This window comes from Strix aluco, chromosome 1 (genome assembly GCF_031877795.1).
Source record: "Strix aluco isolate bStrAlu1 chromosome 1, bStrAlu1.hap1, whole genome shotgun sequence".
NCBI classification, from domain to species: Eukaryota; Metazoa; Chordata; class Aves; order Strigiformes; family Strigidae; genus Strix; species Strix aluco.
The window spans coordinates 101,429,487-101,453,889 of record NC_133931.1 but is presented as its reverse complement, the minus strand read 5'-3'; the positions used below and the strand labels follow the sequence as shown (position 1 = coordinate 101,453,889).

Sequence of the window (24,403 nt, the reverse complement as noted above, 5' to 3'; positions counted from 1 at the left end):
AAACCAACATAACCTCTAAAACCTTTTATCTCTGTCAGTTTAAGTTTTAAATACATTTTCTTAAAGCTAGTCAATGCCTTAATATGACAATTCCTCTTACATTTATTTTCACAGACTTTTCTGCCCAGTATTAAACACCTCCAGTTCCTGGGACTGTAGATGCTCACCAAGCACAGCTGGAATCAGACCTTGGCAAAAAGAAGCATTTCATGCAAGCCTGACATTTAACAGTTAATAAAGTGTGACTGATACTGACCAACTTTGTGGGTTCAGTGATAATACAAAGGTTTTCTTTTAGTATTGTCATGGCCTCTTTCCTTTAAGTATCCTTAGCTGTTTTAGGAGGTCTCCCACAGTGCCAGTTAGCATACTTCTGAGCACCTGAGGGAGTGTCTTGAAATCTGAGTCTCCTTTTTAATTTCACACTCAGTCAAGTTCAACTGCAGTTAATGGAGGACTCTCTCATGGAAACATCAAACAATGGTTACTTTCTGTGATTAGCAAGCCTAACTGCTCTAACACAATCTCTGTATCCCCAGTCTCTATAAATGATTCGTCAGCCCTTCTCCACAATAAAGATTACATGAGAAAAACCTTTCTTGGCTTGCTGTGTATTTTATGCTAGATAATCATGATAGCACCTTGGCGCTCTGTCTAAGACATCAAAGAACAGTAAGTATCCAATCTGCAGGCTGTAACGAATATCTACCCTCAGGAGAGCATTTGTATCGTTCAGAGGGTGGTCTGACTAGACAACCAACTTCTGTATCTGTAAAGGACTGAAGTGCATAAGCACGAACTTGCGCCCTATCATGCTCAAACACTGGCAATTTTTACCTCAGCAGAGAGCCTCCAAATAGAGAGCCTCCAATGAAACCACTGGACCTCAGTCTTCTCCCACACAGGTTTTACGTGGTGTGCTCTATCAGGTTGTATCTGATAATTCCTAGGATTAGCTCATGAGGAGAAAATCAGTTCCTCTGGGATTAACCATGAAGTAACAAGTACTATTTCCTCTTTTTCTTTGAGACTTCATACCCTATAGTTTCTCTTAAATACTGAACAGTCACTGCTGCAATTTGCTTGAACACAGGCTACAAAATTTTAATAATTTGTAAATATCTAGTTCCAAGCATTTTAAACTGACCACCATCAAATCTGTTCACTAGACTAACCTTCTAGCAGACACTTTCAACACCTGCCTCATCTTCATCTGTGAAATGGGAAGACAAAAGCTGCATTTCAGGAGAATAATGTAAACGCAAACTTTCTACTGTTTCTGAAACACTCAGAAATTTAATTATGGGCGTCACAGGAAAGGTTAGAAATAACTCCCTTGAGAGTGAGGTTTAAACAGCATGCAGCAAATAACGCTGCTATTACACAACAAACTATGACGAGGAAAAATATCTAACAATAGCTTATTAAATGAATAGTCTCAGCTCTGTGCACAGAAGGAAACAAATCTGCATGTGTATGTGTGTGAAAATAGTGTATAAGCACATAATTAAAGGCCGGAACATAATATAGCTGGCATTTATGTGGAAAAGAGGAACTGAAACTCTAGAATTTCCTTAGTTCAGAGTACTTCACTTTACACTCCAAATAACCTGTGCACTTATGTATGTGAGAAATGTCATTCTTTGTTTCTTCTTGTTATCCCATATTATAGGTCTTCAGCATCATTGCAGTATTACACTTTTCTCTGTTTAGAAAAGGAATCTGGTCTGTAGAACACAACCCATAATATTTGAATAGAGCTTCTTTGGTGTTTTGTTGTTGCTTTTGTCTCTAGGTGAATACAAGTATTAACTAGAATTGGCTCCCGAGCAAGTGGTGTCCTTGATTCCATTTCATTATCTCTGTCCATGCCTGTAACTTTTGACCCTACTCACTCACTTCAACCATGGAAGAGCAATCCAGTAAGTTTCATGTCAAAGGCTGGTAGAAAAAAAAAAAAGTGCTCTAAATAGTTCTCCCATTGAAGGAAAGGCCAAAGCCCAGCCTCAACAATCTGTTTTCTTGCCATCACCCTGCTGACCAGTCTGTACTCCTAAAACTCCAAATCACATGCAGTAGCTATACAAACGACCTATTACACATTTTTGTCCACAGGGCAGTTACAGAAGATAGGGAAGATGTGGAGAGGAAGTTGTGGTTTTTGCTGTAGAAACATGGAAGGAACCAGAGGACCCAAAGCATGGGAAACCAGGCTTTGTTAGTTCAACTACTCACTTGTTCATTCTCTAACTCTGTGAATGCAGTTTCCTTGTACAAAGACTGCTCCACTTCATAGTACTTCAAAACTAAGTGCAAGACCAGATGAAAACTGTATTAAAAAAAAAATATGAAAGGGAGGGAGGTGGTACTGCTTAGCATGGGGAACAGTGTTTCAATGAACTAGCTTGCTCGTAAGTATGAGAGTCTACATGTCCCACTTCTCCCAACCTTTTCACAGCCAAGGGACCTATCTGATTGGATGCTACCATTGTGTAGCAATGCAGGATATGAGAATGATTTTACACAGTAAACTGTTGCAAAGGTGTTTCTTTTACTTTTCAGATTTGCCATGTTAGGCCTAAATTAAAATGGTAATGAGTTTCTATCAAACACAGTATCAGTAGTTGTAGGCCATTTCCTTCTAAGTGAGGAAAACGTGAGGTTCTAATGGCAGATTCACAATCTGTGAAAGGAATGTCACTCACCTCTACTGCTCTGAAACCCATAAAATCTTTCCTAAAAGTAGGTAATACTAAAATACACTGCTTTCATGAAAAGAAATTAAGAAAATCTGAGATAAACACAAATAAAACAGAAGACAACCTGAAAATGATAAACATATACAAGGTGTCTACAGGGATGAGAAACACAAGCCCACAGCACAGTAATTGTGGGGCTTAATCTAGTCTTTAACAAACTGATGGGTTTGGATTTTAAAATGCTTCATGTCTCCATACTAAAGCTTAACAGCATTACAACAGGTTTTTTTATCACACAAGATAGTCTTCCAAGTATAACTCTAATTCATTCCTTTCCACCTATTAAAACCTACACATCTGGCTTTCCCCTGTGGTTCTGTGACAAAATCTGATCATGCTACAGAATCTTAAGCACTCCCTACTGAAAAAAAAAAAAAAGAACTAATGTTTCTTTGGATAGAGACACATTTTGAATAGCTGAAAGAGGAAAAGAATTCCTGTCATTCTAAGCACTCCTTCCATTATTTTACCAAATTAAAGTTCTTGTATTTAGAAAAAACTGTCTGTGTCAGAAATGGGTATTCACATCCATCCTTTTTTTGTATGATAATTATGTTATCTGCACTTACCAGAGATTTTGTATGTGAGAATTGCAAAATAGATTCCATACGGATACGATAAAGCACAGTCAGACTGACTGAAATGACTTACAATCACATATGAAGTCATGTCAAAACAAGGATGAGATTTTAAAAAAAATCCTCTAGTCCTGATAACAAGACCCCTTCTCAAGGACCAGAAATCCATCTGGTTGATATTATGCATAGGTAGTTTTTGTAGCTATGTGATGTTTTGACAAAAAGAACTTAAATGTACTGCCTACATATCTTTGTTCCATCAAAAGTATTTTTACAAAAATTTCCAAGCCACCCCAGTCCAAAATGGAGCATTTGTTCAAGTTCTGCCGCAGTATATACATATATAGATATGAAGAAGAATCCATCAATTTGAAAGCTAATATATTTAGTGAATAACTTTCTCATATAATATTGTTTCAAGGACCCCATGGTTATATACTGAGGCTGAAGAAAAAGAATGTTAATTTCCATGGGGCTTTTTCTTTTTATTTTGCATTTGACATTTGGCTCTCCAGCCAGTCTGGTTTCATTCCTTTCACTATTTATCAATCACACATCCATCTCATGTATGTACATGGGTGGTCAACCCTTTTTGAGAGGCCACATGAGTCTACTATGAGCCTTACACTACCATGCCTTGCCAATCACACACCCAGACATAATTTCATCATGTGATTAATAGCTACTAGCTCTCCTTCTCCACAAATCATATATGCTCTGACACATATGATGCTGTTCTGTTAGCCATTGGAGAAGTTGGTATTGGATAGTACCTACTGAGGCAGGTGCACTCTTCTGATGGTTGCAGGCTGTCCCACGCTAGAGGCTGGCCACTTCTGCACTAGTGTAATGACAACATGCTCACGCACCTGTGGAGATGGCTTCTTTACTGGCCAAGTCCCACAAAACAGTGTTTCTAATGGTAAGGCCAGGTAAAAAGGCAAAATGAAAAGCGTCATAAAGAAGACATTGATAGCACTGCAACATCAATATTCATTACAGCATTTGTTGACATACCTTGAGCCAGAAGTGGGATATTAACTATTTTCTTATGGAATGATGAGCTATGTAGGTCAAACATGGTCTGCCTTCAGGCCTTATTATTCTGTGTGATTGTCATCACCAAGAACAACTGAAAACGCATGTTTCTTTTTAAGAAATGTTTATCACTGAAAATTTTTTGAATTTCTGTTTTAATTTACAAGCGATTTGTCAGCCCTTCTCTACGATAAAGAGTACACGACAACAATCTGTCTTACTTCTTGCATACCTTGATTGCTTAGATTGCCATGTAGTTCAACTTTGGTTTCGATTTCACACCAGTGTATCCTAATTAAAAATTACTTCATGCCAGTGCTTGTGACCTCAACAATTAAAAGCTGAAGCACCACTGAAGTACATATATCTTCCTCATCATAATTCCAAAGTCTCAGGTTTTTATAGTATCCAGGATAGAAGAAATATGTCCTAGTTTTCCCATGATCATAATTTTATTATTTCCCCAAACCTGGGTTGTGGTCCCGACTCCAGTAAAAGAAATTAAAAGTAAATATGCTGAAATGTTAACATCCTGTGGGCTTGAGTTTAAAACATAGAAAAACTGGGCTTGAAGCCCTCTGACTCTTTTGGAACCTCAAAACATGAACTGTTTCTGATGCACACCTGCAAATCTGCTTAGAGCAAACTCCCAGTGAAAATGATGAACAAGCTTTGGAGTCTCTTCTGATGAAAAAGAAAAGCATAATACCTAAAGGTCCATGCAAACATATGGAGTGCTAATTTTACTTTAGTGGGAATGTATACGGGATTTGGCCCATCTACACTAACCATACCACACCACCACCACAACTTCTCATGCTATACTGACTAGATCTTTCAGTGCAATATTCCTCCTTCCCAATGCTGGATCAGACAATTACACAAAATACAGTCGTAGTTTCTGGATTTTAGCTAGTATGAGTGACTTAGCCTGGCATTGGAATGAGTCAGCAGGAAATCTTTCTGCATCTTTAAGAAAGGTTCTAACATCTGAAATAATAAAATTAGAGGTGGGGGAATCCTTCAAGTCCTTTAAATACAGAATGGGAAGTAGTCAGAAGAAGGTTATCAAGATTGGTGTACTGTACACTAACCACAGGTAAAGTTGTCTTTAAACAGCTTTAATAAAGTGCTTAAATAATGAGTTACTTTTCTACATGTTTCTTTTACTTAATGGTCTTTGATAAAGCCCACAGGAACAGCTTGCTTTGGAACTTGTTACAAGTAAGAACTGAACGTAAAGTTAAATAAATTTAAGAGTCAGGTCTCATGAAAACCTTCAATGTAATAGGCAATGAGCCAAGTTTCTTAGAGGTAGAACGCAAACTTTTAAAGTGATTATTCCTCTTGCAGTTTGAGAAGACGCCTTAAAAAAAAAATCTTAGACTGAAGGAGAGATTGTAGTAGGAGGCAAGGGTTTATTTCTGTTGTTTGGGCCAGTAAATCTGCAACAACATGCTTTAATGGCTAATGGCATGATCAACACTTTGATCTGATTACATGACAAAGGATCTAGAGTTAATGTTAAACATGATATGGAATACAGCCTGTATAAACACAAAGCTACTGTATGAACCCTTTGAAGAAGCACTAGTTTACTAAGCTTACTTAGACGCTAACAACTGTCTGTGGACTGTCTTTAAGTATACAGTCATTCTAATATATTCAACAGGCTCACAGTAAATTCTTCAGATATTCAACCGTAGTTAGGAGTATATCTTTGGTGGGCTAAATTTAAGGCTCTGAATTTCACAACCACTTCATTGAAGTATAGCATTTGGCTATTTTAAGATATGTTTTCTCCAATGTAGCCACCAAATAGAACCTCATCCTTATTACTCAGCTGTAATTTAATTTCAGTTAAAGATACAGCCACTGTAAATTTGCCTTTGAACTTTTATATGCAGATATCCCCATACATAAAATATAATTTAATAATGATAAAAGCTTAAAAGATTTGGTTTTTTTCTCCTACTGGAACGTCTTTCCCCCTTTATCTTATTACCCTTGACACGACAAAAAAATCTAGTCTAATGTTACTGTCAAGTATATTAAAAACACGAACATAAATCACTATATCCAAATATTAGCAAAGTCTGGGTGGGAAACTATGATTATGAATGGATCTTGGTATTCTGCTACGACTCATAATTAATCCTAATACTGCTGGATCAGTTCAACACTTTTAATAGATTTGTCAAGATAAAAAAAAAGTTATTTGCAAAATTTATATATATCTTAGTAAATTCTCATTATCATAAAGAGAATCAACAAGAACACAAAGGATGATTTTTAGACTATTATAAAACCGTTAATCTACTGAGAAGCTAATAAAAATTTTTGAAAATGCAACAATATTAAAGGATACAGAACACCCTAATTTGCCTTTAGTGTGGTTTGCTGATTTCTTTGAAATGAGATACAATTTTTAAACAGTTTTAAGTAAAAAAATAGCTTAATCTCATGACCGCAATTTTTGTTTGCCTTCAAAAAAAATCTCAAAGCTAACGAACCCTCTTTACTTCAATGGTTTTGGCAACAAATATATTTCTAAGAGGCAGAAGTTCAACAATCCAATACCTTGTATGCATAAAATCAAATCTCCTACCGACCTTTCATTTGGTGATGGGGAATGCTGTATCACCCTTTTAAACCTCTATTTCCTTTCATGAGCTCCACGTGCTTTTGCATGCTGTCCCATTTAAGTATTCATGTAGAAAGACTACAACAATTACAGCTTCGATATATGAGGAACAGGTAGAAAAATCATCTATCCAAGACATGAGTATCTCATGGCTCTGACTCTGTTTGCTTGCAGGGAACAGAGAGAAGGAAGGAATGGAGAGAGCTATACTGCCTATGTGAGCTTTTTGGTGATCTAAAGAGTAGTAATAAAAAGAAAAGGGTGACTAAATACTACAAGGAAAGACACAATGTATACATGGGCTGAATATCCTTCACCTACCTTTGCATTAAACTCTACTGGAGAGGTACAAAAGTCAAACCTATAATGACTTTTGCTGGCACAATGAGTTGGAAATAGATGACCTCCAAAAAAACAGAAAAATTGAGAAAAGTAGCTGCTGCATTTTTTTTTCCTGGAAGTCAATTAAAACTTAGTGAATTTATAACTCGCTACATTAAATAACAGAGCACTACTAAAACCAAATGCCTTTTGATTCTTTCCAAAGAGTCTGTTAAAGCTCTGATTGAAAAGAAAAAATATTTTAAAAGGAACTCCTAAATATTACAGGGAGTGTCAAGTAGTTAAAATTACCATGGCTACACACTTCCAATTTGTCCCTATGCCAAGGGAGAGCAGAATCCTCCCACTCATCCTGCAGTGCAGCATCAGCAGGTTGAATACTAGAAATAATACAAAAAAATGGCAGAACTATTTTAGCACTTGCAGTTTTACTTCTGGAGGCAGGAGGAGTTGAACATTTCTGTTTAACCTTCTCTTATTCTCCAGAAAATGACTTATAGTTGAATCATCCGAGTCATTACTATTTCCATTTATTGCATGCACTGCATGGGATTAACATAATTATGTAATTTAAAGTGATTAGACAGTGACATTCAGCCAAATAACACTGTCTGTTGAGGAAATGAAAAGTAAATAAACTAAAGTTCAGATCTTTTCACCTGAAATAGACTTAAGAGAGCATTTGTTTGAAAAGGGGCTATGTAATATGTGTTGTTTCAGCTGAGCTTTGATCACTGTAGTTGAAATTCAGCCCTGCCAGAGGGATGGGCAGAAAGACAACATGCCCATTAAATTGAACACCTCAGGATAAAACTACTTGGAGGAGGTCTTACGCTGGCTCTTGGGTTTGCTGCCTTAAATCATCTCTGTATTTTAACCCTCTATGCAGTGCAGAGAAATGTTCTGGATCAAGGAACTACCTTCTATTCCAGTTTGCTAGTCATCAAATGATTGCTGACTAAATTAAAATGTTCATAGAATTACAGAAGATAAGGCTGGAAACAAGCTTAAGAGGTCACCTAGCCCATAACCATGACCCAAGGCGGCTGACCTACATCTCAACTGTTTCTCACAGATACTTGCTGAGCATGTTCCTAAAGACCGGCATTGATTGAAATTCCCCAACCACTACAGGAGAGCCAATCCAACGCTTAACTAAACCCAGCAAGAAATTTCTGTTCTGCCTGTAAGAAAGAATCCATTCTGAATTTCAGATTGTAAGCCGAGAAACATTGCGCCTTCAAGCAGAAGCAAAATTCAAATCAACTCAAATCTCCAAATAAACAAAGACAACATGGTGTGCAGATAATGTGCAGATCATGAAAACCAGCATCTGAGGAAAAGCACGTTACAATTTTTTTGTCATTTTTTTCAAGGAAAAATTAGACTTTTAGAGGTCTTTTTAAAAAATTTCCATATATGGCATGGAGCTCCACTCTTAGAAAGGAAACATCTCTTTTCTTACGTTAACTTTATAGTGGCCTTAGCGACGTAACTGAAGAAAACATAAGAAAAAAAGATTAATTAAGGAGGATTTAACGTCATCTTTTATGACCTTTATTTACAATCAGCAGGGAACACAAGTATCACATTAAATAAAACAGATTAATACATGCAAAAGCACTATTTGTATGCCTCGCACTACAATCAGTTGTTTCAGAGAAAGAGGGCCAACAAAATGAATGTTCCTAAGAATGCAAGACCACAGAACACAAGAGCACCAAATAGTGCACTGTATTTTCATAAGTATTACCTGAAAGCTATTTTACACAGAAAATGCTCCCTTTTTTTGTCAGTATGTTTATCTTAAATAGAAACTTCCTCACATATTTCTCAGATTGCCCCTTCTTGGACATTGTGATGCAAAGATCTAGCTTTCCAAGGGAGGTAAAAGTTGTATTTTACTTTATCTTTCTTCTTTGGAAATTCTGATCTTTCATTAGCATTTCTGATACTTTCTATAGTTTTTGTTTCTGTAATTTTATGAAAGATTCCTCTCCTCACACCTCTATGCCATTTTTTGATCCAAAATTTTCTTCCTCATTTATTTTTTTCCCTAAATCTCTGATCTCTAGTTTCTGTTCAGGAACCAAGTTTTCTACCACTTTGAAACTCCAGCATATGTAAAAACTGTGCTTAATAATTACTTCAGTTTCATGCACATCTTCCACATTTCTTTCCAAGTCCTTGAAGGAAATTTCCAATACAGAGATCTCAATTCTGCCATGATTCCTTTCATTTCTGTTCCAGCAGAAGATACTTTCTTGCCCCTTCTCCATTTTATTTTGCCTGCAACTGAAGCACCCTTTCTACCTTAGATCAGAGAATTCCCTCTAAGCTATGCTTTGTTGATTCTTCTTTCTGGCAGGCTATAAAGTGGTGTTTGATATATGCATCTTTCCTGTTTTCTAACATTAGAAAGAAGGTTGGGTAATGTTTAGAGGTCATCTTTTGCTAATGTAAGTAGAAGATATTTGTGACTAACTGGGAAACCAGAAACAAACTTCTTCAGTAGTATCCAGAAGTTCAAAGATACAATAACCTACTGCAAAAAATGAAGGCAGGATAGAGGAAAAAAAGGAACAAGCAGACTGACCAAGCAATTGCTTGCTAACTGAAAATTAGTGGCTTGCTTCTCATTTCCTCTGAAGATCCCAACGACTTGAATAGCTAGTAGCTTAACAGGCCAACTGTGGATATTACCATGGCCTGGGAGCCAGAGGTGTGCACCAAGATCCCAGACTCACAAAAGGAGATATTGCAAGTGGGGACTGCCAGCAGGAGCCATTTGCAGGAGAAGTGTTAGACACGGAGAATGTTATCACATAAAGCAATGGAAAACAGGTAACTGAAAGATGTGCCTATATTTGTTTGAAAAGAAAGTCAGGCATAGATGCATTATAGAAACAGGAATTATGAACATAAAATAATCATGACTACCTAATTAAATAGCCTGTTAAAATTATTTTTTTCTTGCCTTAATTTTCTATCTGATTAATGTTTCCCACCCAAGGCCCTCAGACTTACAGGGCTTTGATTCTGGCAAGGTATTACAATTCTGGCAGGTAGCCAGCCTTTTATTTTTATCCCTCAGTCCTTTGGTCTCTTCTTCGTGTATTTCTCATCTTGCAATATTTTTTTTGCTCTAGTCACAGAGCATATGTAAACAACTAGAATTATTTTTGGAGTACAGAAGAATAACATACTTTATTTCCGTTTCTAGCAAGAGATCATATTCTTGCAGATTCTTATTTTTTTCCAATGATTAGGTTTGGGCAAACATTTGTCTGTAAACAGCATATATTTATTAGGTATTTTACTTTATGCTGCTGAGAAACTGACAAGATTCCTAAACATGGCCAAATAAAATTAATAAAAATAAAAATATCAACATGTTATTTTAAAACTAAATTACAGACCGCTAACACACATTGCTGACTTTTCAAAAATTTTATCCAGTGACAATGTACTCAGTACTGTGTGCATTGCAAACCCACTTCCAAAATCTCAGACTACTTTACCAGAGTGCTTAAGAACATAGCAGACATGCTAAATTGCTTTACTGAATCTCAAAATGCTAAAGTACACCCTTAATGCATTGTCAACTCCAAGCCTACCTCAACGAAAGGATATCACATCTGCAGCACTTACTTCTTGTTTTTTCCTGTGAAACCTAGAACTAATGCTTGATCAAAGCTTTGAAATATTTACTGTTATTTGTAATTGCAGTAACTCATGATATGCTTGTACTCTCTGAATGATCATTTTTAATGTTACCGTCAATACCTTTTAATGCCCAGTCCACGTATATCCTGTTAGATTCATTAGAACCAAATCCAAAAATGCCTTTACGCATGCGTCCATGTTTTTTTGATTTCAACTTTCACCTATATATCCTCTGCTATATATCTTCTAAACATTGTTCTATTACTGAATCAGCAACTGCACATTTTGAATGCAAATAAATGGATAGTAGATTCAAATTTCTGAGTTAACTGGAATTTCCAAATGTCCCCCAAAGTAGCCCTCCTGTAAAATTGTGCAATTTGGAGACATCATTCCCTTTTGAGAGGCTTTTATGAAAAATTAATGCTGAAGTAAAAAAAAAAAAAAAATCCTGGCAAACACCTGTTCATTTTAATACTTAATACGTCCACTACAATCAGTATGTCTGATTTCTCTGACAGCTTTTTAACCTGAGCCACTGACTCCAACACTCCTCTGTCCTTCCTGTCCCAACTTTTGCCACAGAGCCTAACATTATTGAATGTCAAGGCCTTATTCTAAGCCCATCTACTTAGTCACAATGTTTTCCTTAGAGAATATAATAACAGCTAAGATATTCTACATCATTAATACATTAATGGATATACATATTAGGTGTCTTTTTCATACACTGAAAAAGCATGATAAAAAGATGTGCTAGAAATATCCTGAATGAATTCTATCAATATTGGCCTCTTCCTTATTTGGCACAGATACACAATGTATGAATATTTTATGGAGTCTGTGAATTGTTTTTGTGTGACATTTTGCATTCCCTCTTTTCCAGTCAAATGTCTCGATTCCAGTTGGTGACCTGCTTCTTGTATTTCTTTGGACCAATTTGTCACCCCAGTCATGTGGTCAAAAGGGTAAAAAAAAAAGGCCTACAATTATTCCTTCAGTCACACCATGTTGCTTGTGGTGCTCCCTCTGAACCTGTCAGGAAAAATTATTGAGGGACATGGAGCAGATGAGAAAGGGAGCACACAAATGCAGATAAATTTTGATGCCAGTATATTGGGTATATCCCAAGCACAAATACAGACTGGGCAATGAGTGGATTGACAGCAGCCCTGCAGAGAAGGACTTGGGGGTAGTAGTGGATGAAAAACTGAGTATGAGCCAGCGATGAGAGCTCGCAGCCCAGCAAGCCAACCGTACCCTGGGCTGCATCAAAAGAAGTGTGGCCAGCAGGTAGAGGGATGTGATCCTCCTCCTCTACTCTGCTCTTGTGAGACCCCACCTGCAGTGCTGTGTCCAGCTCTGGGGCCCCCAGCATAAGAAGAACATGGACCTATTAGAGTGGGTCCAGAGGAGGCTGGAGCACCTCCTTTATGAGGACAGGGTGAGAGAATTGGAGTTGTTCAGCCTGGAGAGGAGAAGGCTCCGGGGAGAGCTTATAGCGTCCTTCTAGTACTTAAAGGGGGCCTACAGGAAAGATGGGGAGGGACTCTTAAGGGAGTGTAGGGATAGGATGAGGGGTAATGGTTTTAAATTGGGAGAGGGTATATTTAGATTATATATAAGGAAGAAATTCTTTGCCATGGTGGTGAGACACTGGAACAGGTTGCCCAGAGAAGTTGTGGCTGCCCCCTCCCTGGCAGTGTTCAAGGCCAGGTTGGACGGGGCTTTGAGCAACCTGGTCTAGTGGAAGGTGTCCCTGCCCAGGGCAGGGGGGCTGCAACCAGATGATCTGTAGGGTGCCTTCCAGCCAAAACCATTCTATGGTTCTATTCCTCATCACAGCATTTATTAAAGTTTCGTCTTGCTTTGGATGGGTTTGTGGCTTTGACATTCTCACATTATGCGGTCTTAATTTCTCCAACTTTATTTTTTTTAGCTATATGATTTCTTTCCTTAAGAACGGTACAGTTTTGAAAGCTTTCACTCTTTTTGTGAGCATTCCTCATTAGAGAGAAATACAGCTGTGATGTGTTTTGAAACATCTTTTATTGTGTCCTATGCAAGCTAGTGAAAATACTGTTAATAGTAGCAAGTGATGCCTAGGATGCACTACAAAAATATCATCTTTTTAACTGCTGCAGACTGTCTACAACTATGTTACAGCCCTGTCTCAGCAATCTATTCCTCTTCATCATAGTACTTGTGCAACATGCTGAACTGTAAGGTGTGCACTGCAGCCCCAGTAATACACACGGTCATTAGGGAAGAGACAAGTGCTTTGTTGAATGGGAACTGACTGAAGCATGTAAGTGTTTTACTGCAGTGCAGCCTGTTATCACATTCTTTTGATCTAGACTACCTCGATATACATTTAAATTTGTGTACTTCTCTGACCTGCATGGACCAGCAAATATAAAGGAGTTAAGAGAAAGTCATACCACTGACAGGGTGAGACCAGAGGTCCACTAGAAACTTCCTGGGCACTTCAGCTAGCGTGCTGGCTACAGGATGTTGGTTGCTGCCTAAAAGGGCTTCTGCCCAGAGGACATCCGTGCTGAGCAAGAGACGTGCCTGATCTTAAAAGAGTCAGCTGGCTACCCATCCTTTCAAGCCTGGGAATGTAAAGCAGGCCCTAATTCAGTGGGAAGGAGAAAGTGAAAGGGCCACACGTGTTTTAATTTGTTGCTTTTATAACCTATTTTAGGTAACCCTTCTCTCCATTATACAGTTTGATTGCTTAACAAAAAAAGTTATTCAAGGTTTTAGTTCTGCATGTTGCCCTTTTGAAAACCTGGTGGAGACACTTGGGATCCTTCTGAAGATCCCAAGATCTTTGGGTACTTTTGAGGGAGTATCTGAATACATACATTATGTGTTGTCATCTTCTTCTTTCCCCAACCTGCCACCTGTGCACATAACAAGCTATATAAAGGGTCATATGACATATGTTGCCCCTTTTATCTTGCTCATAAGCATCTTAGGCTAGAATTACATGTCTTGAGCACACCTAGAAGGAAACGTTTCCCAGCAGTCCAACCATACAAAACAACACAAAGAGCATCTTTCACCCAGTCAAAAACCCACTTTTGTGACAAGCTGACTTTTTTTCATGGGAACCTAAAGAAAGTTCCTGATCAGCCACTTACATAGGATTTGTCAGGAGGAACTTCCCACTAACTGTTTCAGTTCATGTTCTATGTATTATACATTGGCCAAGCATGATTAAAAGCTTTCAGCTGTAGCTTCCATGTACAAAAGATGTCCCATTTACCAAAGTATTGAGATTTAGTTTCTTCCAGAAAGCTGAGGTTCCTAACACGTCCCGTGGACCAAACATAAATAAGATACTCCCTTGAAGGAGCACTGGCAGCCACAAATGTCATGGAAAGTAATCTTCCTTATCATCTGCTTGCTGGAGCAGAAGCAGATCTATACATCTCAATGAGTTCTTATGGAAACTATCAGAATCCTTGATTTTAATAATTTCATCTCTCATTTTTAACATACAAAATTTCAGTCAACAGTCTGCTTGCTTGTACCCATGCTACAAGCTTCTGGCAGTATGTATTCAGTTTAATGACAGGCTTGCTTCTGTTCCATCAGATTATTAAAAAAAAATATTCTGATGAAAAAATCAGCTGTGTTTAAATAGCTACATAGTCCAACCAGACAATTTGAGGGTTTTGGCTGTTTTTGCCCTCTTACAGACCCTTATCAGGCCAATATACACATACACACAGACAGCATTCAAAGAGAGTTTAGTAATGTGTTTGTGCTTAAGTTTCATGATCTGCCAAACACATTACAGTAGGTGCATTATTGTTGCTTGATGTTTCCATAGCCAGGCTTATTTAAGACAGCAAAGTAGTTTAGCTTAACACTAGTCACCTAAGGTATGCATTGATTATTTCTTTTATATATGACTTAGAGCTTCAAAAAGGATGCATATGCTTTAATACTTGTCAACAATTTACTGTAAAAGCAGCAAGGTGGCTGATAAGCTGCCAGTTATCCTTCTTCCATGTGCTAAATTATTGCTACATATTTTTGGAGATCCTAACAACAGTGCTGGAGAAAGGACATCAAATGATGCTTAGAAATGTGATACACATTTTCATTTCACACTCCGACAGTTTTTACAACTAGAGCTCCACGAAATGTATGAGAATACTTGGCTAACAGCCATATCTACTGAGGTGTAAAATAAGGATCAGATCTCTTTTTAAAAGTTTCATTTTCTTTACATGACTAAATCAGATGTTGACCTTTTCCCAAAATATACTGTAAATATTCTGTACCTCTACCCATCAATTAATTTTGAATATCTGAATACAATTTTAACAGACATGTAATCAACTTAATTTTTTTAAAACAGCTTTGTCAAGCAAAATACATCGATTCATCCTTCCACTAAACTAGAACTCAAATACATTGGCTTATATAATCACTGGTGTTAAATCTTTTAAATTCTAGTAAGTCCACAGTGGAACAAGAAACAAGTGTATTATTGCCTTTATAGTCAGCAAAGTAAAGCTATGGGCATCAGCAAAAATATCTTTTAAATTCAGATTTCAATCTGTCAGGAAAGATTAAAGCTTCATGCATATATAAAAGAGGATGTATAAAATGATAACAGATACATAGCATGGAATCATTATGCTTGAACAGCTGCCGTTTTACCAGCGTAGTAAAGCAGAAAATGTCTTTTACTCACCTCTGTTAAACCAGAAACTTCTCCTTTTCCTAACGGTCTGGTGATGGATGCACTGTAAACTCTGGCATCTGACACTGGTTTCCCCTTCATAAAATGTTTCCCAGCTTCATAAATATTAACTTCTACCATCTTACCCATTAACAGTGGATCCTTTGGCACAAGAACCTTTCAAATAAAGACATAGTTACTAAATATCACAGAAAACATCAGTGTCTCCAGCTTCCACTCAGATTTTTGATAAATGTCAGAGCAAATCCTAAAGCTTTAAAATAAATAAAGGTAGCAAAAGCAAACTGTAGACAGCTCAGTGCAAGAAAATGGAGAACAAGCCAAAGGCAAAACCAGAATGAAATCATGATGATTCAGAAAAGCCAATTTTATTGGTTTTCAGCAAGTCATCTGCTTTTGAGCAAAAATAATAATTTTGTGAAATAGATGCTGTACTTCCTTCCTAGGTTAAAGATAATGTTTCTGTGTGGAAGAATTCATTTACAGAAAGTACATAGAAGGAAATGCAGCATATTGGCCTGAAGTGTTAATCTAAAGAAGTTTCTGATCCTTCCTATTGTTTGAAATTTTTTTTTTTGCAAATTGCATTGCCTGAAAGGATTTTCTGAAAGATGTATGGAAATTATCAAGATCCAACTATTCAGAAAACAATGGAGACACAGAATTTAAAATTACTGCAATAATTAACAGCTTCTTAAACAATTCAAATAATGTCAGTTGAATATATAGCATGTATCCTCATGCTGTACACTCAAAGAGACACTGTGCGTTTCTTAACTTATTTCAGGTAAATTGAATTTACAACACAGAAACAAAATATCTCACAAACAAGTCTTGATGGTCACACCTTTCCCGGAAAATGCTTCTTATTTCTTTACTTGTTTTTCACACTGTGGCACACTGTATTGCTGAGATTATCAGAAAACAAAGATAAAACAAGAAGATGTTATGTTGGTTATTTAACTGTACCTGCTCATAGAAAGGATTGTGAGCAACATAGTAATTGGAATCGAAGGATTCTTCTGTTACCAGAACTCTCTGCCTCTCACCAACCTGGAAAATAAAAGAGATGACTCAGAAAACAAAAATAATGAATTACACTCAGAAGAGAGCTGCAATTACAAACAAACACTCATAGCAGAAATCATCAAATTCTCTGAGGAAATTTTGTGTCAGCAAGAAAGCTGGGCAGAGAAAGCCCTAGTTCAAACTCTAAAACTAACAGGGTTAGAAGTCAGAATTGAGGGCTAGAACTGTGGTACTGCAATGGCTTAACATGAAAATCCAGTTCAAAAGTATAAACTGATTTTTACTTATTAACACAATAAGAAACAAAAATGTCAGATGTGCACAGTTTGTTACAGCTTCATCCAACTAATGAAAAAACTCTTCAGCATAAAATTCTTCAATCACTCACAAAAAGGGTAACACCGTGTCCTGTGTTGTCCCCCCTGCACTAGCCCTATGGCAAACAAAACAATCAGCGGCACCTGAGAGAAACAGGGAACTGCACAACTTCTAGATGCCATCAAGCTCATCTATTTGCCGCCTTTTTTTTTTCTTAAAGCCACACTTGTTATTTACAGGGATAGGGCACCTCTTTATCCCTTGGTGATTTCACCAGGCAGTACTCATGAGGTCACATTGATTTCCATGACGGTGGAATCAACACTGCATATTACAGAGACTCAATGAAGAAGAGTTTTTAACAACTCACAGACACAGCGATATTAAAGACCAAATAAACACTGAACTAAAAAGCCCAGTGTTTCAATTATACCTACCAACTTCCAAATGCACTAACACCGTTTAAAGGAAGCACCAGTTTTACAATCAGTTAAATGGAAGACCCCAAGGCAAATCAGTTGCATTTAGGTGCCAAGTAGATATGAAACAAAATCTGACTTTCCCCAAAGTTCAAAATCCCCCACACAACACCTTTTGATTTTGTTCATTACTGACTTGTACAATGAAGTTTATAAGCTAATGTCTGCAAACCTTGGAGGACATTTAGCTCAAATTTTTAGTCTGACCCCATCTCTATTTTTTTTCATTTAAATATGCCCTGGATTATTTCCAAACTATTTGACAAATGCATTCTGCAAATTACAAGTTAAATTTACTCACCGCTTTTATTACTATTTTAGGAATCAAAAAGGTTTCACATTTTACTCTAAACTTTTAATATCTGTGAGCAAAGCTACATTCAAGACCCTCTCCCCTCCTTGAAAGACTTCCACCACATCCTAGTGGCAGCTGCTATGTAGAAGTTTTAAGGCCTCCATCATAAGGTCCATGTGAATTAGCAAGAAGATGCAGATCAGAAAATAATGTTTTGATTTTTTAAGGTACAAGCAGTAAAAGGTAAGATTAGTATTTTCTCTAACAGTCAATGGCAGAAAAAAGAACATGAAGAAATTTCAGCAATATCACATCTACATTACAGTATATATACATACTATATATATGCATATATATACACACACGCGCACATGATACATCTGTAATTCTCCACTTGCCAAACAGAACATGGAATAACTCTTGCCTTCCCTTCCCTGTGCACGTACCTGGAGTATTCCCGAAGTAAACCCTGGAGAGCAGGGGAGACAGTGAGCGCCCAGCTCATCTCCACAAATGCAGTTAGAGTTAATTCCCCAGTTAGTACCCCACAAGTGGGGGGTACACGGCAGAAGGGGCAAAAGCCTCAAGTTACAGACCCACTAACAGAATCCCAATAGTAGAAAATATGTATATTTTTGCATACTTTTAAGAGGTGTTTAAGAGTTATTTATAGCACATTTAAATTTTCCATTCATGTTTCTCTGGGAAGCCTACAGTTACAAATCAGAACTTACACAACATACTCAAATTTTAGTAACCTAAATCCAATCTAACTGTTTACTCTAAACATTCCCCTAAACAGTAAGGTGTTTTTTTCTTTCAACAAAACAGTTATTCAATTAAATCCACAGAGGAGTTTTGCAAATACATGTCAAGGAGGCACTGGAGATAACTAAGCCAGTAATAAGATTACAGGGAACATTTCCCATGAATGGAGAGGTTTTGTTGTTTCTATAATATTTGAGACCATAGCTTTTAAAAATCACAACGCGGTATCTGCTGTAGCACTACATTACCAAAGTCTCAGAATATGAGGAACAAGAGGAGAACAAAATGTTAGATGAGCAACATTCACCCTTGGGGAAACATGCTACCACTGAAAAACACCAAGGCCAATCACCAGGTCATGTCCTCACATTGCTGTCATTATTTACCAATACTGCAACTTAGCAAAACCAGCTCAAAGCAATATGGGGTCTGTAACTCATTTCACAATTGTCTTGTGGTTCCCTGGTTCTCTCTGGTCATATCATTCTGCCTTCATCATCTCTCTGAATCCTGCCTGTGAGGCAGTCTAAGCTACATGTGTTATCTTCATATTATCAGATGACAGAATGGCAAGCATGATATGCAAAAAATAATAATTAAAAACAATCAGAGCGAAGAAGAAAAGAACACCTGTGTTTGATCATTCAATATAAGCAGTGGTTTCTTCAGAGACACACTGCCAGTTTTTCTCAACTTTGCTTCCATGAGCAAAAAGAGCTCAGGTGTCCATGTCTCTCAGAGGGCCAGACAGAGCTCCTGGGCTCAGAATTTCTTGGGAATGGAAGGAAATCAGGAAGACTAAATTCCTCACATAGCATCAAAACTGTGGCATAAAAATCGAGTACCAGAAGTGCAAAGGAGCCTAAGAGCCTATACCAATTTACAATACATACATACACACACACACTCAGAATACTAAGATGGCATATTGTAAGGAGTACAGGAAAACCCAGTAATTGTTCACTTGCTCAAGTTACTGGATTTGTAACCTTGGCCAAGGCTGAGCTCACAGAGAAAAATGATATCCAGCTATTCGCAGACTTTTTTGCCATAACAACAGAAAAGGAAAATTCCATTTAATGAGTTAGGCCATTGGGTATTCATGATCTACAAGACTAATTGGCTACACACATTTGTAAGACAGAAAATGACTATCTATCTTGCATCCAAGTATAATTAAGAAGAAATGTAAGTACGCAGAATGCAGCTTTGGTATTGAAATTTGTTCAAGAAGTGGAATATGTCATCATTTCTGCAATTATTCCCCTGGGATCTCTAAGTGCCTAAGTTTCACCTCTCTCAGAAAGAATATAAATATGCAGAAACCAGACACGATATCTAATAACAGTCATAATTATAATAACCTTTGATGATTTTTTTCAGGCATGTACCAGCAGAAGTAATTCAGTATCTTATTTTTATTCCTAGTCTTTCATCTGCTTTCACAGGTATGCATGAGTTCCAGCTCTCAGGGAACTACAATTCTGACAAAGCATCTGGAACTGAGGAAACTCAGCCCTGGCATCTCAGTTTGCAAAGATTCCTATAGACCCAGGATTTTTTTTCTTTACAGAGGGTAGCATGAAAATAATAATGAATGATAGCAAAAAACTTGCCTGGCAACTTTCTCCAACCCAAGGCAGAGTGGTCACATCATTTGTGCAAAGAGAATTTGTTTTCACTGAAAATAATGCAACAAGTGCTGCTGGTTCTATCACTTCCTACACTGCAACAGTTGCCAGGTAGTTTGTAAATCTCAGAATTACTAATAAAATCACTTATGAACTTCTATTTCATTTTCATTTATCCTACAGGAAATTCTGACATGATAATTCTATAACTCTGTTTTTCCTTTACCAAATACTATAAAAAGCAGTTTTTCCAGCTGGCTCATTTTCTAAAATGAATGAACGGTAAGAAATGTCAAACATCCTTTTTGGTTGCAGTGAAATTAGGTCTGTTTTTTAAACCAAAACTGACTGAATCACATAAAACATAAGACAGATTTTTAAATTCTACAATAGTATGGGTGCAAAAGACGGGCCCTGTTTACATGCTTTGATAGAATATTGCTACGCAACTTCAACAATGGCCTGCTGTAATTACACTCAAATAATGTATGCTCCTAATCTTTTTTTAAAATGAAAACTATAATTGTAACAGTTTGATTCATTACTTATTACAGCCAGAGGTGAGGCACATGATCTTTCTCATTGTTTCCTTATTGTTCTTTTATCTGAATTTTGCTAGTTTGCTTTTTAAGAGTCTCTGGTTGGCTAAAAAAAAAATTAATAACCACTGATTTCTATACTTCTCCCAGAGAAGAAGGTACACTACATATACAGTCATCTCCATTGATTTAGAAACAGTTGCCAAAGCCTCCTTTCAGGTTGAGTTTAATTCAGAAGGAAATCGATGAGCATCTCTCCATTTGTGTTTAAGGAGGCTAGCTTGGATTCTGACCCCAAACATTGTGGAGCATACTTAGCACAAGGCTTGGAAGCTGCACAAAAAGCTACTGACTGCCCTTTATTTGTTATTTAAATACATTATAAAGCAGGCAATAAAAAATACACACTGTCACAATTTATGTGTGCATGTTTTAGCAGATTATTCTGATGTACAGAATATTTCTGGTAAACATGCATATTTTGACCTTTACTAAGTATAACAAAGTTTAAGTAAAAGTAATTTAGAAAGCATTCACCCGACATCAATTTTGGTGTAGTTCTCTCCTGATTTTTCAGTTGTGGTCTAATTATTTAAAATAAATTTTAATAATTATGCAGATGATGTGTCCTTCCCTATTAAGTAGAGAACAACTGCCGGACCTACTTTTTATGAATCACACTGATCCTTCTGTAATTAGAAGCCAAATTTCTCAAAAATGATAACTAAGCATTCTCTAAGCCTTCTATTTATACAATGTAGGTGTCTTCTCCTCCTGACAGACGAGTCTAGGTGTGCCACAACCTCCCTGTAAAAAAGATAAAGTTTGCAGAAACTTATGACAGGGTCACATTTTGATGATACCAGAACACATCTCTTTCCAAATTCTCCTTTGTACTGCTTTCTTCTGCTATTCATCACTGCTTCTCCAACATTTAGGGTGTATACATATCTCCCTTTCTGAACGTAGTACTGGAGACAAAAAATGGGTTTTTCTCGGAGTTTTCTACAGAGTCATTAGGGTTTTAAATGTGGAGACTGGAAAACAGTGCAGCTCCTGAGCAAGGAAATTTTTATGCCAGGATAAAAATACTTTTCTAGCATACAGCATAGGCAGCTGCCACTTTTACTAGGGCTTATGCTATCACTGCTGTCCACTTCCAGATGGGTAGGTGCCTCCTTTTTATTATGTTATGCTTAGTGCATAACCCTGTACAGAAATGCAGCAACAGAACAATATTAATATTTAGAGTCCTGTATCTTTTACATCATACAGGCATCAGATTAATCTTTACAATGTGTGTCTGGCCCCTTTTACACCTGGGGGAAGAAACAGTGACCTTGACTACTCCAGTGGTGCAGAGTAGGCAGCAGAATTTACCACATGGATTTCATGTATTCCTACTTCCTCCTCCCAAACCTAGACAATGCTACCTCAGTCCTACAATGCCACTAATTAGCACGGAAAACAAAATTCCCAATCTCTTACATAGATCACAGAGCTATGTATGAACTACAAATAAATAATTTTAAAAATAGTGGATATTACTGGTCCCACTATCTGCATCAGACTGTTTTGTACTTATGTCCAATGTGGCTAAATTTTACCATTTCACACTTGCTATGAGTCAGTGTTTTTCCCTTACTTATATTCCTCAGGTTTTTTGCAGCCTTGGAAACAGCATTGGGTGGTCGTCTTCACATGTAGGAAAGTACTTCGTTCTTAACTGGAGAACTCCACAATCCCAAGTGAAAAGCAGCCAACATTCATCAAGGTGTCTCGTTCCAGTGTCATCCAATACAGCTGACTTTGTCAAATCACAATTATTAAGCTGCCCATCATTAAACAAAGCTGCAGGAATTTTATTTTAAAAGGATTACATAAAATGTGTTATTCATAAAATAATATCTAAGCAAACTGCCTTTTTTTCTGTTTTAGGCACACATGCTTCAGACATACTGCTATTTCCACAGCATGATTCAAGAATTCAGAATGGACACAGGCAATAGAAGCCCACAGGACAAACCCTTTCAACCATTTTCCAGGCTGGCTTGAGGCTGTGCAAGCAGGAAGGAAGGATTAGTTATAAATTAAAGACAGCCAGCTCTAATAGTACACAATCAGCATAACAAAAAAGTGCCTCAGACCTTCAGCAGCAGGCAACTGCAATACAGCTCATTAAAAGCAAGTGAACACCTTCTCTTTGGTCCCCTTACGAATTTGTTGGCACAGCCACGGGGGAGGGAAAAGGTAGGGAGAGAAGGAGGTGAGAGATGGAAGTAGACTGCTTCTGTTTTCTTGGCCCATTGCTCACGCTTCAGGGTAAATAGATCCTTTCTATTACTGTGCACCTGCATCTGACTGCTTCATTTTGATTTGGTCTCCTGCTGTGAAAATGTAGCTTCTTCCAGCACATACAAACCCTGCCATGCAGCTCGGATGAAAATTATATTCAGAGATGTGAGCAGTGACCTAAAAATGACAACTGGTCCTCAAAATATCTGATTCCTTTTAAATTCTGTAAGTTTGCATTTTTCTTGTCTCTCCTTTTCATTGCCTAGAAAAGGGGTAATAAAAATAGCATGTTGACAATGCTGTCATACTACCCTTCTAAATTTTATTAACTGTGTACAGTATTATAAAAGGAAGACTAGTTTTCTGAAATGGGAGATATATATCAACTCTTAAAGCAATCTCTTAAAGCAAAGCCTCTCTTATTTGGATCTTTCTGTTGTAAACCTGGGTTTAAGCAGTAAAAGGATGAGGTGGCAGAATCTGGTTTTATTCTGGATCCAGCACAATGTTGCTAGGGGACTCTGGCTGTTTCCTTGTGCTCTCTGAAACTCTGTTTCCACATGTGCAAGATCCAATTCTGATTGTTACACAGCTCACAGAATAGTGACCACAAGGCTGAGGAAGTTGCTATAGCAATATAAAATACTCTATGCAGAGCTGGTATTTGAGACTATCATGTACCATGAGCACTCAAGCAACTGCCTTAATGTAATATGGCAAAAGCCTCTCCCCTCTTTTTTCAGATGATCTAACAAACCCTATAAAACTGTGGCAAATATCTACAGAAAAAGTCTAAACGAAAAGATCAGTTCAAAAAGGAACAAGAAATGTCCAAGTAGGTAAAGTAAAGTAGCTTCCTTTAATATCCATAATAGTTCACAAACAAACCAAAAAAACTAGACCAGTGCTATTTAACATGTTTCTCAGTGACTTGGACAGTGGGATTGAGTGCACCCTCAGCAAGTTTGCTGATGACACCAAGCTGCGTGGTGCAGTCAACACTCTGGAGGGAAGGGATGCCATCCAGAGGGACCTGGACAGGCTGGAGAGGTGGGCCTGTACAAACCTCATGAAGTTCAGCAAGGTCAAGTGCAAGGTCCTGCACATGAGTCAAGACAATCCCAAACACAAATACAGGCTGGGTGATGAGCGGATTGAGAGCAGCCCTGCGGAGAAGGACTTGGGGGTAGTAGTGGATGGGAAACTGAGTATAAGCCAGCAATGTGCGCTCACAGCCCAGAAAGCCAACTGTACCCTGGGCTGCATCAAGAGAAGTGTGGCCAGCAGGTCAAGGGA

At 37.6% G+C, this 24,403-nt stretch overlaps 1 protein-coding gene across 4 annotated transcripts in view; it reads right to left on the bottom strand.

Moving 5' to 3' along the window:
• Positions 1–24,403, bottom strand: part of CDKAL1 (CDKAL1 threonylcarbamoyladenosine tRNA methylthiotransferase) — a 421,071-nt gene that overhangs the window by 13,460 nt on the left and 383,208 nt on the right. For all 4 annotated transcript variants that reach the window (XM_074829387.1, XM_074829378.1, XM_074829370.1 and 1 more), the window contains 2 exons: positions 16,723–16,806; positions 15,745–15,909 (listed from right to left, as the gene is read on the bottom strand). In XM_074829387.1, the coding sequence (XP_074685488.1) occupies positions 15,745–15,909; positions 16,723–16,806 (249 nt within the window). The remainder of the gene's footprint in view (positions 1–15,744; positions 15,910–16,722; positions 16,807–24,403) is intronic.